Source organism: Tursiops truncatus, chromosome 7 (assembly GCF_011762595.2).
Source record: "Tursiops truncatus isolate mTurTru1 chromosome 7, mTurTru1.mat.Y, whole genome shotgun sequence".
Classification (NCBI taxonomy): domain Eukaryota; kingdom Metazoa; phylum Chordata; class Mammalia; order Artiodactyla; family Delphinidae; genus Tursiops; species Tursiops truncatus.
In genome coordinates, this window is record NC_047040.1 from 28,466,356 (window position 1) to 28,483,705 (window position 17,350).

Here is a 17,350-nt window from a genome sequence, read left to right on the forward strand (position 1 = left end):
AAAAGTAGTCAGAAAACCAGGTGAGTAAGCCAAAGAAGAGTTTAGAGAAATGAGCAGTCAAAAGTGTCAAATACTCCCAGTAAAGGTAAAATAAAATGAAAAGAGAATACTAGATTTGCCAAATGGGAAGGTATCTGTCCCTTTTTATAGACACTGGAGTGGTATGGTGGGCACAGAAGCCAGATTCTAGTGAATGGAAGTTGAAAAAGTAGAAGCAGCAGATATCTGGGAAGAAAGGGAAAAGGAACTATACCAGAGTCAATGGGAAGTTTCCTTATAGTGAAATTAAATCCAAGCCAAAGTATTTTATTAAAGAGTTCACAGTAAGTCAGGTGGCTTCCCTGAATATCTCAAGCAAGCAGAGGTTGTTAGGAATTGTAGCTATGTGTTCCCTGTCCCCAGCTTGGCGTGCATGTGGCTGGTGTGTGTGTGTTGGGGGGGAGGGTGCGGGGCGGGGGGGGGGGGAATCATAAATCTCACGAAGAGGAAAAGGAGAATTTGGTATGCCTGTCAAATTAATGTGCTTTCATAAATGGGCAGCCCTCTATACACCAGAGCAGACAAGAAGCTGCAGTGCTGCCTCCTCACCCACTACAATTAAGCTGCTTCTTAAGTGATTTCTGTGTAAGGGGAAAGGTTTCTGTTCCATAGAGCCAAACTACACAGACATAATCTGAAGTCCTTTGTTGCTTTCACAATCAAGAGATGTATTTTTTACCTGACTGCTCTGTTGTGTCTGCTGAGAACTGGTTTCTTCAGTAAATGTTCTCGTCTTAAACTTTATAACCTAGCCTTTACTTGAGACTTCTAATCAGACTTGCTTCTAATTTTCAAAAGGGTTACTTACACATTTCCTTACAAACATTAAAAAAGTTTAAAACACAGTTTAATTTATATTTTAAAATACATTTAAATATGAACACAGCTTTTATGCTTCTGTTTATTATTGTAGCTTACTTAAAATCACACATTGATGGAGCACAAATGAAATAAGTTACTCAGCTTGTTTCCAACTCTTTTCCTAATAATCTGGAAAAAACTGTGCCATTTCTGCCTAGGTGTAATTCACCAACATTCTATAACAGCTAGGAATATTTTAGGAATGAAAGAGGTTGATCTAAGCTGAAACATGAAATTGCACAAAAACAGACACTTCAACAGAGCACTGCAGTTACAAAGTGCTTTCAAAGGAATTATCTTACTTGACCCACATATTTGACCCCCAGAGCAACCCTCTGGGTGCGTAGTGGGATCCTGTTTTACAAAGGAGAAAACTGAAGTTTAGAAGGTTATGTTCTTCTAAAGTCACAGCAAAAGGGGTAGATCTAGGACTTGAATCCACATCCTCTAAGTTCAACCTCTATGTTTCTTTCACTTTATCACAGCAGTTGAAGAATCTTGAGGTGAAAAGCAGTGGAATATTTTCACTGTTTCAAACTTTTAATATCTTTATTTTCATTTTCTTTGTTTTGTCTTAGGTCATTTCTATATGTTAAGCTAAATATTTAAATCCTAAACTAAATAAATAAAAATACTAAGGTAAATATAAGTAAAAAAATTTTTATTACGTTTTTTTGATGACAAAGCCATTTACAGCTATGAATTTACTTTATGGGAATAACTTTCCCACATTTAATAAATTTTTGATATGTAGCATTTTCATTGCTGAAGACTAGTTCTATTTTAAGATTTTTGTCAATAATAAGATATTCTCGGCATTAATCTATTTTTGAAGAAGCTTTCTTTAGGTGTTAAATTGTTATTATTTTGAGTAAAGATAATATGCATTAAAACTTAGACTGGCCATCATACATTTACCTATTACAAATACATTTAATATAAATAAACCTTAACACTTAATTTTAATATATATATACATAAAACTCTTAATCTTACCAATACTACTCATGAAAATAAACAATTTTAAATAACCTAGATAGTTGGTTGAAGCAATAGTGAAAACATAGCAAAGTTGTGCGTTAAATCTCCCATGGGGAAATTGCATGAACGAAAACTACTCTATCATCAAAGATGGACCCATAATCCCATTAGCCATCTCATAAGTGCAGCTTATGAGAAGCTAAATAAAGAAGTTTTAGCAAGATCCATCAATTTTACCAGAAAAATATCTCAATGCAAAGATCCTATTGTCAGCAGATGTTAAAGACACACATCTGGCAGAATCTGAAAATATGCCTGACCTACAACAATATAAGTAAATGCAATGTATGTACCTGTTCTTCATGAGGCGAACCTCTCTCTTTCGTGCTGCTTCTTCAGCAGGTTGTGTAGGAAGTGCTGGGGAGGACGCCATAACAACTCCAGGGGCAATGGTGCTAGTGGGTGCTGTGCGAATCTGGTATGTTTGTACATCTCCAGAGGCAGCTGAAAAGAAAAACAGTGAGCATGGTGTAAGACACTGAACCACTGTGACTTGGTAAAACTACGTGTCAATCATCAATCTAAACATATATTTTGGATTAAAAGGAAAAAAAGGAACAGATGATTCTGACTAAAATGTTGAAAGAATCAGCACTCTTTGGGACATTACTCAGAAATTAATTCCCAATTTAATGTATTTACTAGTATAGTCACTTGGATGAAAGAGGTCTTAACTTATGTCTGCTGGGTCTTATATTTATCTTTCATTGGAATGTAGTTCTATTCTGTTGTTAACATGCTTACCAACCTTAAGTCTAAAAGGTAAGTGGGGCACAGCCTGGATGATCTTCCTAGATAGAGTATAGTCCTCAATGTCTTCCTTTGATATTGGTAAATTCATATTAAAAAATTTCAAGTAGACTCTTGCCACGACATAAAAACGACCATGATTTTTCATAAAATAGCAAAATGGAAGAGAAAATAAAGCATAATGGTCAACTATTATAAATTCCTAATTGTAACAAAACAAAGTATGAAAAAGTGTACCATTTGATGCCAATTATATTACTTGTAAGCATTGTTTTAATGTAAATGATAACGGCTGAACAAATTGAAGTTTTACTTTTCTAAATGATCCATCATTTGTGAAAAGAAAAAGTCTCTATTTGTCAAATCGCTTCTAAAAACAGCTTAATAATATGCCCTCCTAGGAATAAGAAACCTAACATTATCTGAGAGAATTTGAAGCTCTTTATAAAATCATCCATATTTGTTATTAATATCAATTAAAATGTGTAGTTTGAGTGGAAAAGATTTATATACTAAACATGTTACCATCTTCAAACTGACGTTCAGAATTCAAATTCACTGACATCCTGCTTTACAATTTTTGAGTACCTGCATGTAAAGTGAAAAGTTGTTTTACTCCCATTAATAAGCAAAATATTATCTTCTTCAAATATTATTTGTTTAGTAACAGAAAATATTCTGTAAATACATTAGGGCCCTTTAAATAAATTATGACTCTCTAGTTGGTGTTTTAGAATTATTCAAAATTAATCATCCATGGTGAAAGGGCACATCTGTCATTACCTAACAGAGGCAAAACATATTTTTAATAAAAATATTTTAGAAACAGATTTATTATTAGTTCCTTAATATGCAAATTTTAAATGTGGCATAAATCATATTCTTAAAATATTCAAGTGAATTCAAAGAAAAATGGTCAACTCCCATCCATAAAGATTTCTGAAACAAATAGGAAGAAAACAAAAAAATTAAAACAAAACAATACAGAAAAAAGCTATTTCTATAATTCACCATGGATTTAACTACTTTTGCTCATAGACCAGGAGACTTACACACTGGTATAAGATTTTTCAGAATATAATGCTATCCTTTGAAATAAAAAATGATGATCTTAGAAATGAAGATGTAAATTTCTTTTGACTTAAAAGCAGAGGAACAGAATTTTGAACCTCCAAAGATTCTTATCAGTGATTTAGTACAACTTTTCATTTGACACATGAAAAAAAATGAGGCCCAGGGAGGCTGGGTCTTACTCACAAAGGTCACAAAGTGAATCTCTATATATTTAGATTTAGAATCTATCTTTTTTTAACTCCTAATTTTATTGTCTTTCCCTCTAACCTACCTCATTTCTCCTATATCCAATAAAGATAGATGTTATATTTTTAAAATTGAAAATAGTTGTTTTTATGCCATGACATTTTGGTCCAATTGGAATAATGGAAGAAGAGTTCATGGAAAACAGTATCTATAATGAAGAAAAATAAACTATATTTTAATAGTGCTTTGCAGTATCATACTTACTTTTTCTGAGTCTATAAAATTTTAACTTTTCAAAGAATTTACCACACCTGTGAATTCTGAATTCTCTTACCTTGAACAACAACTTGGTTGCTGGGCACTAAGATCTGCTGTCCATCAGTGGTCTGTGCATACTGTAGGATGGTAGTACCCGGCTGAGTGGCAGCTGCATTGGTCATGGTTAATGTCTGCAGGCCCTGTACCCCATCGGTACCATTGTTAGCCAGCTGTATTGCTCCTCCCTGGGTAATGGCAACTAAAACCCAATGGATTTTATTATTACAAGTTTAATTAATACCATGTAAGTCTTATACACACACTAAATTCAAAGCAGAATAATTTGCAAGGCATAATCTAGGAGAAATTATTACAGCAAATAACATCACCAAGAAGGATTTTGTATACTCAAGTAACTTTCTGCTCAGGAAACCTATATCCAATTTCAAGAATACAAACGTACTCTATGAACATTATAATTTACAGTAATGTCAGTTAATAAAAAATGAGAAAATGTTAAATTCCACTTGAAGTTACTTGGTTCACAAGAAGTACCACTCTGTGACCCACACTTCCTTTATTCTGGCATTAACTACATATTATTTTCCTTCTCTACATTCATGTACTTATTAGCACAGATATGGGCATGTAATAGGCACCCAATAAATGATTATTTAATTCATAATTAATAAAGCAGTTCAGTAGTGCATTCTGTTCTCTAACTCGGTTAGCAATGCATGAAGTGTAACAAAAGTCCACTCAGTGGAACAACGGAAATGTCCTATGGAACTTAATTATCACAGACCTCTCGTGGAGTTTAAAATTAGAGCCCAAGATCATCATTTAGAAAAAAATATTTTACTGCTATTTCTAAGTTCAAGCATTCTCATGTAGGATCCGTTGATTATTCACAAATTAATCATACTTGTCATTTATCTTTTACAAAGGAATCAACTTTGGCTCATACTAGTAGACATTTCACTTTATAAAAAACCTCAATTAACCTTTATGCTACAGTACATGTAAAAAGTTAATAAGATACTTTCCCTGTTAAAAGTTTTCCAAAAAGAGAAGGACTAAAAATCACAATATTACATATAAAATTGCATAATGGATTTTAACTAAGTCAACATGTCTGATTTGAGCATGTTACTTTTTGTCTGTTAGAAGGAAATTAGTTTGGGATCAACTGTCAGCTAGCTCTGGGTAACTAATATCCTGAGTCATCTATGTATGAAAAACTGGATTATTTACTGTTCAATCAAGAAATAATAACAGTTAATGGCTGTGATTTGGTTTAGTAAATAATACTTGTGGAAATTAAGATACTGGCATATACAATCTACCCACATTAGCTAATCCCATAAATTTTACTTATCTTAGACAAGGAGAAAAAAAGGAATATGTAAAAACTATTCTGAGATTAATACTTCAGGATAACTTGAAAGAATCAGGTTAACAGAATCAAACCACAATTTCTCAAATAGAGTTAATAAGCAAATTCCACTGTATTCAACGCACACAACTTTCTTCTTGACTACATACCAATGAACTCAAGGTGGGAGGAAAGAAGGAAACTAGAAATCAGGAGATCTGGGCTCTAGTCCAAGTTCCATCACTAAACTGTTATTTGAATCTGTTATCTCTTCTGTAAAAATAAAAATATCTGGTTCTAGCCACTAAGTACAATTGTTATAAAAATCAAATGAGATCATGTATATATGAAAGTACTCTGAATAACTCAAGTCTGAGCCTATCAAACATTGTTTTTCTCTTAATAGTTATATACTTCATATTCCAAAAGGACTTAAGATAGCTTTCAATAAAACTAAATTCATTAAAACAAGAAAAAAAGATAGAAATCAAGCAACTGATATATTTTTAGGTGTGTATAATGATTCTACCACAAAATCTAGAAGAAGGAAAAGAGTATAATTAAACCCAGCTGAGATTCTGAGGAGCCACAATGAAAACAGTTTCAGTTAGTGAAATAAAATATGTTTTTCTAACTAAGAATAAAATCTCTCAAACAAGACTTTATTATCAGGAACTGTGAACCAAGTAATGGACAAAACTAATAATAGTATTAGTTAAAAAAAAAAAAACAATTTATTGAAGGAGTACAAATTGGTGTAGCCACTGGGAAGGGTAATTGGGCAGGCTGGCTTGGCTTCAACAATTCCACTCTTTAGATGCTATCCCCACTGACAGGACAGGATACTATATATATAAAAGAATGTTCAGGTAGCATTGTTTGAAACAGTAGAAATGTCCTAAATATTCATCAGTGTGTGATTTTTAAATAAATGTTATATTTTACAGTGAAACACAATGTAGCTATTAAAAGAAACTACATACATAACTATATATGCATATATTTGTCTATGGTATATAAATAATGTAGGTCTCACTTGTATAAAAATGACACATGACACATGTATGTATAAACAGAATGAAAAAGAATGGAAGGATATATACCAAACTCTAATGGGGAGGGATGGAAAGGGTTTTTACTTTTTATTAACACTAAAAACCTCTACCATTTGACTTTTTACAACCATATATTTCTTTTGTAAGTTAAGAAACAAATAAATATTGTATATGTAAGTGGTCGTTATATTGATTCTTAACGACAATCAAGAACATAATGTTAAATCAGTTCCATCAAGGTCCTATGTGCACATACAGAGAATAAGGGATAAAGATAATGTATAAAGCTTTTAAAATCTCAAAGTATTAACCTTTAAAACTAGCAACTGTCAGTTGCCAAATTAAACATCTATTTTTCTCAGCTTCACCTCCCTCAACTTCACTTCCCTATTTGAGATTTTGATATGCCTCTTTCCTAAAGAGCATGCTTTCTATTTCTAGTTCAAGTGAGAATTGCTGTGGTGAGTGAATCTGTTACTAACAGGAGTATGCTGTATCCCTCAAGCGTGGTGAAGTTGAAGAAAAAAAAAGTTCACATATCAAGGTCTTAGAACACACACCTTGAATAACTCAAATTATTTGGATATAAGGCTAAAAAATACACACATACACATATATAGATAGTATCTATTTCTGCCAACAAAGAACTTAAGAAGGAAAAGAATGAGTGAACTCTAATGAGCTTACAGAATGGACAAGAAGCTTAGTCAGAAATGCCTGCCTTCTACTTACTATTAAAAGTTTCAGCTTTGGTTGAGCTAAAAAGTCTGCTACTTGTTTTTAATTCAGTTGGAATGCAATTAGTTATACAAACCAAGGCTGAGCTGTAAATGGAAAACTATGAACTTGGCAGTCAAACTTTTACACATATTTCTCACACAGACTACCCCAGGGCATTAGAAAACCAATGCAGCAAGAGTTTCAATGTGTACATTTAATTTGTAATTAAGGAAGACAGGGAGGAAAACTATATAATGGGTAGCACTGGATTTAATGAACAAATCAAAATGAAGACATCAATGTGTGAGGCACTTTGGGAGGCAGAAAGATATTGGGAAAAGAGGAAAAAGGTACCATTCACACAAATGCCTTTGATCAAACAAAAGCAGAACTCAAAAGTTCTTTATAACAGATTTAGGTGAAAGATAAGAAGAGAGACCTAAGTGTCAGAGACATCAGAGAAATGGAAACTTTGATAATTCTGCAAAAGAAATCTTTGCTTTCTGTGCGACAAAAAGCAAAGTGCCCTCTTAATTTCAGCAGTCCTTACGCTCACATTATTACAATTCACTACACTACCTTTTATCTTAAAAGGAATAATAATTAAATGTGCTGGTAGACTGCAAACAAGCCTCTCCACCCCACCGTGAAACGTCAATATGATTTAAAAATGCTACTTTTAGAAAGAAAGATGAATTATTAAAATAGATGAATAATGAGACCATTTTTGGCCTTAAACATAATCAAAGAATGATTATCTGAAAAACTCATGTTTTCTATTAACATCATATGCTATATGAGGACTGAAATACAGAGTTTCAAGCAGTGGTTTGAAAAACTTGTAAGACTCTCCATGCATCTGCACAAAACAAAGGGCCATTTAAAGGTCTTACATACCTAAGCAATCCTAACTAAACCCTGAAGGAAAGAAAATACTTCTGTTACAAAACTTTGCATATAAGTAAAGGAAATAAAATGACAACCAAGATTTAGAAAAGAGCTGGTGCTTATAAGATTACTTTAAGGAAAATGCAGTCATTAGTTTTTCATCGCACTTTCCAAAACAGAAATATCTATTACTCACTATACTGTCCACTGCTAGTTTGGTAAATCGGAGTTGGCACCGTTACAGTGGTGATGGCAGGTGCTGAAGTCTCCTCTTCAGACTTCTCTTCTTCAATCCTTGGCACTCCTGGTGCATCAGAAGATAAGTCATTCAAAATTTTCCTAGAAAAATAGAGAACTATATCAATTAAAACAAAAGTAACATTTACTGGCTAAATACAAAGAAGAGGAAAAGATCAGAAAACTGGCAGAAAGCTGATAGTGCTTAAGAGAGAATTTTAAAATTTTACAGTTAAAAAATTTACAATAATAAACAATAAAATTTGCAACAATAAAACTAAAAATGGATCAGGGATGCACATGTCAAAACCATATGAGGACTAGAAAAAACAGATGCATTTCTCTTTAAAATGAACATAAAGAAAGACTATGATTCAAAATCCAGGTACAATTAAAGAAGAGATTAATAAAACTGACTACAGGAAAAAAACGCTTTTTTATGGCAAAGAACACCAAAAATAAAGTCAAAGATGATCAAACATACTAGGAGAAAATGTTCACATATATTACAGATAAAGGTCCAATATCCCTAACATACAAATAACTCCTGAATACTGAGGGGAAAAAAAGACCAAAAACCTGATTTTTAACTTCTCAACTCTCAGATTGGTAAAAATAAAAAAAAGTATAACAATACAGTCTGTTAGCAAAGCTGTGAGAAAATACATGCTCTTGTATATTGCTGTTAGAAGTATAAAACTGGCACAACCCTTATGGAGGGAATTTGGGAAACCAAATGTGTTTACACAGCAATCTTACTTCCAGGAATTTACCCTTAAAATATACTTCCAACAGTACAAAATAAATATGCATAGGATTAATCATGGCAGCATCGACTGCAACTGCAAAAGACTAGAAACAATCTCCATGCTCACATATACGAGAATGGTTGAATAAACTATGGCTCATCCAAATAATGGATATAGCATGGTACCTTTTGTATACGAATGAAGGTGAAATAAGAAAATAAGAAAATATTTGTGTATCTGTTCATCTGCTCAAGAAAAAAAAGTCAGAAAGGATAAACTAGATGGAGTTCAATTTGATTAGTTATCTACTGGGGGTGGGTGGGAAAGAAGTAAAAAAGGATGGGTGGAGGGACACTTCTGAGTGTGTGTGTGTGTATATGTACAATTCTGACTTTTGGAACCATGTTAATCTTTTACATATTCAAAGAAATAAATTAATTATCAACAAGGATGGCAGAAGAATTCTAAAATGGAAAACAAACAAAAACAAATGAATCTTACCACATTTCAAATGAATAACATAATCACAGAAGAGGGGAAAAAAATACTAACCCAAGTAAATTTTTGAAATCTTAAATTTCTAACAAACCAGTTTGAAACTTAGCCTTAACCATCTACCAAAAATTTCCCCCTTATGTAGTTATTGTAACAAATTACATCTTCATGGCTTGTGTGTTCATTAACAGATTTATAATTATTGTTTTATGCATTTGCCTTTCAAATCATGGGAGAAAAAGAGGAGTTACAAAGTAAAACTATAATAATACTGGCTTTTATATATTTATGTATGTAATTACCTTTATTGGTACTGTAGAAAATATTCTTACAGTTGTTTTTAAAAAAAAATAATTCCCGATTGTATTTCTCATTTGTAAGACTTCTTACTCATTCTTTTCCACATCTGCCTGTTCCTATTTAGTAAACTTCTATTTTTACTGTAAGGATGGTTTTCTCTCTTTGCAAACAAGATACAAAACTATTTTAAACAGCTTGGAAACTGACAGCTGGTCAATACATCATGATTTGGGTATCACTGTTCTAGAACACTTGTTTTTCAAACTTCAGTATACAAAAGAAGCTCTTGAAGAGCATGTTAAAACACAGACAGATTCCTGGGTCCCCTCCCTAGAGATTCTAATTCATTAGATATGGGGTAAGGGCCTGAGAATTTGCATTTCTAACCAGATGCTGATTTACCAGTCTGGGCTGTGGACCATATTTTGAGTTGTATTGGTCTTTAGAGCAATGTTTTTCAAACTCAAGTCATAACCCCTATGTGGGCCATGAAAACAATTAAGCATGTTGCAACCAACATAAACAATAAATAAAAAACAGTTAAGCGTGACACATAAGGATGAGTATTGCTTTGTATTAATTTTTGCTTCAGATCCCTATATATAGGTATATACGTGTGTGTGTACATACACACCTATATATAATGAAGAAAGAGAGAACTGTAAAGATATATTCCTTATTGTGGTTTAAAAAAAGTTTAAAAGCTACTTTTCTAGACCTACAAATAAATCTACTTCTCTTCTGCACGAAGCCAGCAATCATTCTCAGTCTTTTTTTCCAGTTTTTCAAATTGTTGCTCCAGACCATCCTGGACATTCTCCACTCAAGAAAGTTCACTTTCTCTTAAAGTGTATTCCAAATGTGGTCTGAGCAGTGGGATTAATTCCCTCCCTTAATCTAGACACTAGGTTTTTTTTTTTTTTTAAACCAACGTAGCCTTACAGCATATTGGCTTTTTTTGGCAACCACATCTAATCAATGATAATTAAAAGAGCATAATTATATTTTTTAGATGAATTCTTAATCCAGAATCCTATACTTGAATAATCGATTTTATTTTTTTTTATTTTTTATTTTTTTTGCGGTACACGGGCCTCTCCCGTTGCGGAGCACAGGCTCCGGACGTGCAGGCTCAGCGGCCATGGCTCACGGGCCCAGCCACTCCGCGGCACGTGGGATCTTCCCAGACCGCGGCACGAACCCATGTCCCCTTCATCGGCAGGTGGACTCGCAACCACCGCGCCACCAGGGAAGCCCAATCGATTTTATTTTAAACTCAAGCTCAGAAATTTTACAGTTATCGCCAACATTTCATCCTATTTGTTTCAATCTATTTCCCTTGGCTGCTATGATCTTTCAAGGTTCTTATTCTACCACCTATTAGGGTACTTAGCCCTTTAGTTTCTGTCATTTGCAAATCTGATAAGCATGGCCTCTATGTTTTCAGCTAAATTGCTGGTAAAAATAGCAAGCCAGATGAGAGCAAGTGAGAACCCTTCAAGGATTTCCTCTGGGTAAAAACTGATCACTATAAAGCTGGGCTGTTCCAATAAAAACCAGTGTGTATTATTTAATTCCCATTTCTCCAACTTCACAAAAACATCTTAAGAATTTTGTTAAAGATCTTGTTATAATCAAGACATAGAGGCTAGGTTTCAAGAGTTCATAAACCAAAAGCAAAATAATGGTATACTCCACTATGGAGGTTTGATTATAAGGGAAGATATTATCATCTTTCATAAAAGTAACGCTTTCTCTACACATGTGTGGTCTCAGGCATCTTTTATTTGATTCGTAACTGAAGTGCTATATAATGATTTTTGCTGGGATATACACTATAAGCCAATTAAAGGCAAATAAAAGATTTTTTTTCAACATAAAACTCATATAAGGTCTACAGCTAAGATTTGCCTAGAATTTATATATAGAGAAGCCATGTAGCTTGTTTCTTAGTACCAGGTTGAATCTGCTTCAGGATCAAATATCTTATATACTAACATGAGATACATTTCGAAGTTAAAAGATAAAACTAGCTATATTTTGAAAAAATTATGAGTATAAATAAAGGTAACACATACTTGGTAACAAAGAATTTCTTAAGACCTCAAAGTCAATTTATAGGTATTTATTTAGGATCCTTAATTTATTTGTAAGGATAGAGAAAAGGGCTAGCTTAGCAGCCAAGAAAGTGGGAAAAAAAATTTCAACATCCCTTTGAAAAACAGAAATATATATTAATAGAAATAATTCAGGCTAAAGCAGGGAAGAATAAGTTTGAAGTTCATTAAACTCTGAAGTAAGCTTATGAAGATTTGTGGAACTGCTCTTCCTGGAGATATTTAATATGGAGCCAATTTCTACGTAGTATTAGAAACAGTTTTGGTCCATCTTGGAGGCAAGGCATGGATTTACACAACTTTTGTAGCTGAACACAAAACTACAGTAAGGTGCCCCTAAAATTAGGGAACATCAGCAAAACATCACCCTGAACAACTATTAAATTAACAAGCAGCTATCATGCTAAGTACCATGGCATAAGAAATGTGTTGTGAAGTAGGTAGTGTAGCCTCAGAATTGACATATAGCTAGAAAATGCTATAACCTTATCAAATGTATTCCAATCTTTTTAACAGAAAAGCAGCAGCCAGCAAAGTCTACAAAAACAGAAGGAAAAAAAAAATCAGTGTTTATCCAGGACTGTTCAGAGTAAGAAGTGCTCTTATTCTGTACAGTAAGGTTCTACTTATTTGAGAGAAGCAACTCAAGATGAAGAGAAGTATTCTGTATGGTCCTGAATCCAGCAGCTCATTGGCCTTCCGACATCTCTTCATCTGCAACTACGTAAGGGTACCTTTATACTTCTGATTCTAAGTTCATTTAACTATTAATTTTCCATACCTGTAGGAAGGCCTCCTTGAAAGAATTTCTCTTCGTTTTTGGGAATCGGTTACACTATCCACTGACTCCTGTGAATCTTCACTTTCTGCAATAGTTGAAATCTGAAAATAAAGAAGAACTTTATCTTGATAATCAAATTTAGTTCTCATAAAACTTTTATGAATTTTAAGAAAAAGTGAAATACAAAAGGACATATATAAACCTTATATGTGATTCGGTAGAAAAAAAATCAGTTTTTATGGGAGTCAACCATACCATCCCTTTCCTCTCCCCTTTACTCATCCTACAGAAGTCAGAGGACCTAAAATTTTTTCATCAAAACCAGCCTAATCTCTTTCAGGACTTCTTGTAATCAACCCAGAATGTATCAATATTACTTGTCAGTTGTTTTCTTACAGTTGTTAGAACAAAACTACCAAGTAAAATAAAGTTTCTGACATGAAAGAAAGAATAAACAACTAAATATTTGGCCATTAAGTCTAGTGCCTATACAAATATTTTCCTTTAACTACTGGGTAAATAGTTTTGAATATATTTACAATTGTACAAGTAAGATCGGTGATCCTTCAACCGTGTTCCAGATGGTTGTTCCTAACAATTTTGGAAGAAGCCCTCTGCTACATATAGACACGTTTCAAAGTTGGCATTCTACAATTTTTATTAAGCAAAACTTCAAGGTAAAGGACTGTGCATTTCTGGAAAGTATCCTTGGATTGAGAAGTAATAAAGGTAAGTTGAATACAGATTTTACATGGGATAATAACAGCAACTAGCATTTATTGAGAACTTACTATGTGCCAGGTGCTATGCTAAAGCATATACATATATTACATTACTTAGTACTCACTAATACTTACAGGAACTTTACGTGCTAGATAAGTACAATTATTATGTCCACTTTACAGATGGAAGAACTGAGGCACAAAGAGTTTAAGTAACTCACCCAAGTCACAAAGCTACGAAGTAGTGGAGTCACTGTCACACTTGACATCTCAATTCTAGACAGCCTTACCAGCATCAAAATCCTGTTGGTTCCAATCTCAAACCAGTTTTGTCAGAAGCAGCAACCCAGGAACGTCTTTAGACCATTTTTAGACTAGAAGTTCACTCATCTAGGCAAGCTTGTCTGTCAAATTTATACTGCCAAGTTTCTCTAGTCTAATCAGCAGGAGCCTCCTGCTCTTTCCTGAACTAGGTGAGCATCATGCTGTAAGAGTGAGAATTAGATTTAGCCAAGGCAAAAGGGTCTCTGTAGGTTAGCTCCCTGAACAAAATTTATGGCAATGGCAATAAGAATGAACACATTTAGAGGAACTTGAGAAATCAAGTATGTGGTCTGAGCCTAAGGGTTCTGGACAGCAGGTACTCATTTTCACAGAGCTTTGTGATAGACACTCACTTTAAAATGAAATTTGCTAAATCTAGTAATGCTTTACAAAATATGTCTATAATAAAGTAATGTATGTGCCCCTCCAAACACTTTAAAGTATAAACGGTATAGTCTTATAGACCTAAAAATTAACAGGTAACACTGAATGAATCCAGAAACGACTGATAAAAAGATGGACAAGGCTGAATTTAGTCTGTGACTCTCTATAGAGTAATAATGCTATAGTTACTGCCAAAGGAGCACCCAGAACAATTTCCTACTTCTGTAGCTGCTGTTAACTAGCCCACTCAGCATAGTCTCTGCACAGACTTTCTCATAGATGTAGAGCGATGAGTTGTGAAACAGCCTTAGCAGAGAGTCAGAATTTCGAGGAATAACAAGAAGACTGAACTCAAAGTGGATAGTATCCTGACAAGTGTTTACCCTCATTAATGCTTCTCAGAACCTTAGTTTCTCTATTGTTCTTTCTGCCTTTTTTTGGTTTAACCCTCATTCTTACAACCTTCTTTTAAGGATACATAATGACTTAGGCACACTTTCCCAAGTTGAAAGTCATTAAAACAACAATTTTAAAGCACGCTACATAAACCACCCATAGGACAATTTTGAAATGAAATAAATTATCATTGCTTATTAAATATATGGCCCTTAATTTTTCCCCCAAACTCAATGGATCTATTGCTCCCAGTAAAACGAAAAGTCCCCCTTTCCTCTCATCTGAAAGAATTTGTCAATTCATACAAAAGGAATTAACTTATCACTCTGTCGTGACTGCAACTTAAAAAAAAATTGAAGTATGATTGCTGTACAATATTATATAAGTTACAGGCGTACAGTACAGTGAGTCGCAATTTTTAAAGGCTATATTCCACTTACAGTTATTATAAAATATGGGCAAAAAAAATATTGGCTATATTCCCTGTGTTGTACAATGTATTCTTGTAGCTTATTTTATACATAATAGTTTGTACCTCTTAGTCCCCTACTCCTACATTGCCCCTCCCCGCAGGTAACCACTAGTTTGTTCTCTGTGAGTCTTTTTCTTTATATTCACTAGTTTCTTGTATTTTTAAGATTCCACATAAAAGTGATATGTACTGCAACTTGTTAAATGTAAAGGGAATTCAGAACTATTCAGTACTACGTAATGAATGTAACATTTCCACTTTGGGGGAATACTATCCAGAGAGAACTTAGAATTAGGAAGTCAACTCTTATGGTCTATCTACCAAAAAGCAAAAGAACCCAACCCCACACCCCCAAAACCAAAAACAAATCAAAAAACAAGAAAATCCCAAAACCACTGAACCCACATTTCTAAGACCATTAAAAATCATGCCAAAAATCCTTTGATAATAAATAATAGTTTATATGTAATAGGTTATTAAAAATACCCACATGAAAAATTATATCCCAATTTTAAGTATCACAGTCTACCATCACATTTCAACGATAGATACCCTTCCTCTGGTCCTCACCTCCTGTCACCTCTTATTAACCCCTTCCTGAGCTCCTTAAATAGGTCTTTAACCATGGCCACTTATATGTTAAGAAATTTTCAAAAAGCCAAACCACCACCTGTACATGTAAAGTTTTACATCTATATTTCTCTATTTTCTCTTAGTTTGTTAAAAACCCATATATTCTGTTTATAAGGGGGGGAAAAGTCCTATTCTGATGCTATTTGAAATTTCAAAATAAAATATACAGTGACTAGAACAAAATTTAAAAAATGGTTGTATTAGATGTTTTCTCAAACTATACATGGTACCCTGGAAACTTAAGCACTTTTCTTGGGTAGAGTTCAGACTCAGGTTTAGGTACAGTTTTTACTCACTGGATCAAGAAGTTTAATAAAAGTCTAGAGCAATAATCTCCAAACTCTTCTGATCTGCAGATCTCCCTTATAAATTAATTATAAGATTATAATTATAAGAAAATTTTATATAAGCATATATATTTATTTACAAGTTTTATCTATATCATAAAACAAATTAATTTTTAAAGAGGATAAGTATAAATATTAAAATACATCTGTTAATTTCTTAAAGATAAATCATTTAATATTTCATAACAGTGAGAATGATGTGCTTTAATATGATTAATTAAAAATCATTTAGTATTTTATAACAGTGACTCAAAAATCTGATTCTAAGCTTGGACTTTCTGAAATGTGATTTAACATCTGCTATTGTTTAAAACAATCATTTTTCATTTTCATCTGTCAATTACACAAACTTCTGATGAGATTTACTAGTATATTTTCATCTCCCTGGCTCTTGGTCAGTTATTATACGCTAATAAAAGGTTTTATATTTTAACAAATAAGTTCAACACCTACTGAAACTCTAGAAGACTTCTGAATAGTTTAGAAACTCTATTTCCAGAGTTTTGAAAGTATATAGATTTGAGTTTTTAGGGTACAAATTTACACTGTTTGCAGGTAAAAAAAAAAAAAAGTATGGGAACATTTCCAAACTTCTATATTCAAAATACTCTGTCCACAGCACAAGTTTCTTTCAAGATACAGTTATTCTCTCATGCATTGTTAAAATGCCACTTTCTCTCAGAAAGGACAGTTGAAAGGAATTTGTTTCTTTCAAAAATATCTGTTAGGTAACATATCCCTTGCAAGTCATCCCTTGCTTGCCATTGTTAAAAAGATCGGAAACTTTGGAATACTTGTCTTATGTAAAAAGCAAACAAGTAAACTCATCCTTATGTTAAGCAACTCAAGTACTTTGCTATATGATAATCACTGAATCTCTATCTTGCACAAAAGATTTTTATTGTTGTTCCCATCACATCATGAAGTACTGTAAAGACTGTATCAGAAAGTTCATCTCCAACCGCTATCCCTCTTGCTCACTCTATTCAGGCCATTTCTTGCTATTCTTTGGTACATAAAGCATACTCTCACTTCTGAGCCTTTGGACTTGCTTTCATTATTTGTATGGCTTAGCCTCCTTCACTAGTTTATAGTTTCACTGCTCATCGTGTTCCCTGACCACCCTACCTAAAAAAAACACCCTTC

General features: G+C 33.3%; 2 protein-coding genes across 15 annotated transcripts in view; one reads left to right on the forward strand and one right to left on the reverse strand.

Annotated features, from left to right (window-relative positions):
- The window catches only part of METTL21A (methyltransferase 21A, HSPA lysine), a 56,213-nt gene that overhangs the window by 29,946 nt on the left and 8,917 nt on the right, over window positions 1-17,350 (forward strand). For 3 of the 5 annotated variants that reach the window (XR_002177081.3, XR_012332993.1, XR_002177082.3), the window contains exon 4: window positions 12,662-12,869. The exons of 1 other annotated variant lie outside the window; for it this stretch is intronic. Coding sequence is in view for 1 of the 4 variants with exons in the window: in XM_019939052.3 (XP_019794611.1) it covers window positions 12,662-12,738 (77 nt within the window). In the remaining 3 variants the exon portion in view is untranslated. Of the gene's footprint in view, window positions 1-12,661; window positions 12,933-17,350 lie in introns of those variants that run through there. One more of the 5 variants, XM_019939052.3, reaches the window with a different exon arrangement.
- The window catches only part of CREB1 (cAMP responsive element binding protein 1), a 56,475-nt gene that overhangs the window by 11,738 nt on the left and 27,387 nt on the right, over window positions 1-17,350 (reverse strand). For 6 of the 10 annotated variants that reach the window (XR_002177080.3, XM_019939044.3, XM_073807344.1 and 3 more), the window contains 4 exons: window positions 12,927-13,027; window positions 8,444-8,586; window positions 4,286-4,468; window positions 2,235-2,385 (listed from right to left, as the gene is read on the reverse strand). Coding sequence is in view for 9 of the 10 variants with exons in the window: in XM_019939044.3 (XP_019794603.1) it covers window positions 2,235-2,385; window positions 4,286-4,468; window positions 8,444-8,586; window positions 12,927-13,027 (578 nt within the window). In the remaining variant the exon portion in view is untranslated. Of the gene's footprint in view, window positions 1-461; window positions 1,398-2,234; window positions 2,386-3,216; window positions 3,280-4,036; window positions 4,160-4,285; window positions 4,469-8,443; window positions 8,587-12,630; window positions 12,650-12,926; window positions 13,028-17,350 lie in introns of those variants that run through there. The other 4 variants (XM_019939043.3, XM_019939051.3, XM_019939050.3 and 1 more) reach the window with 4 other exon arrangements.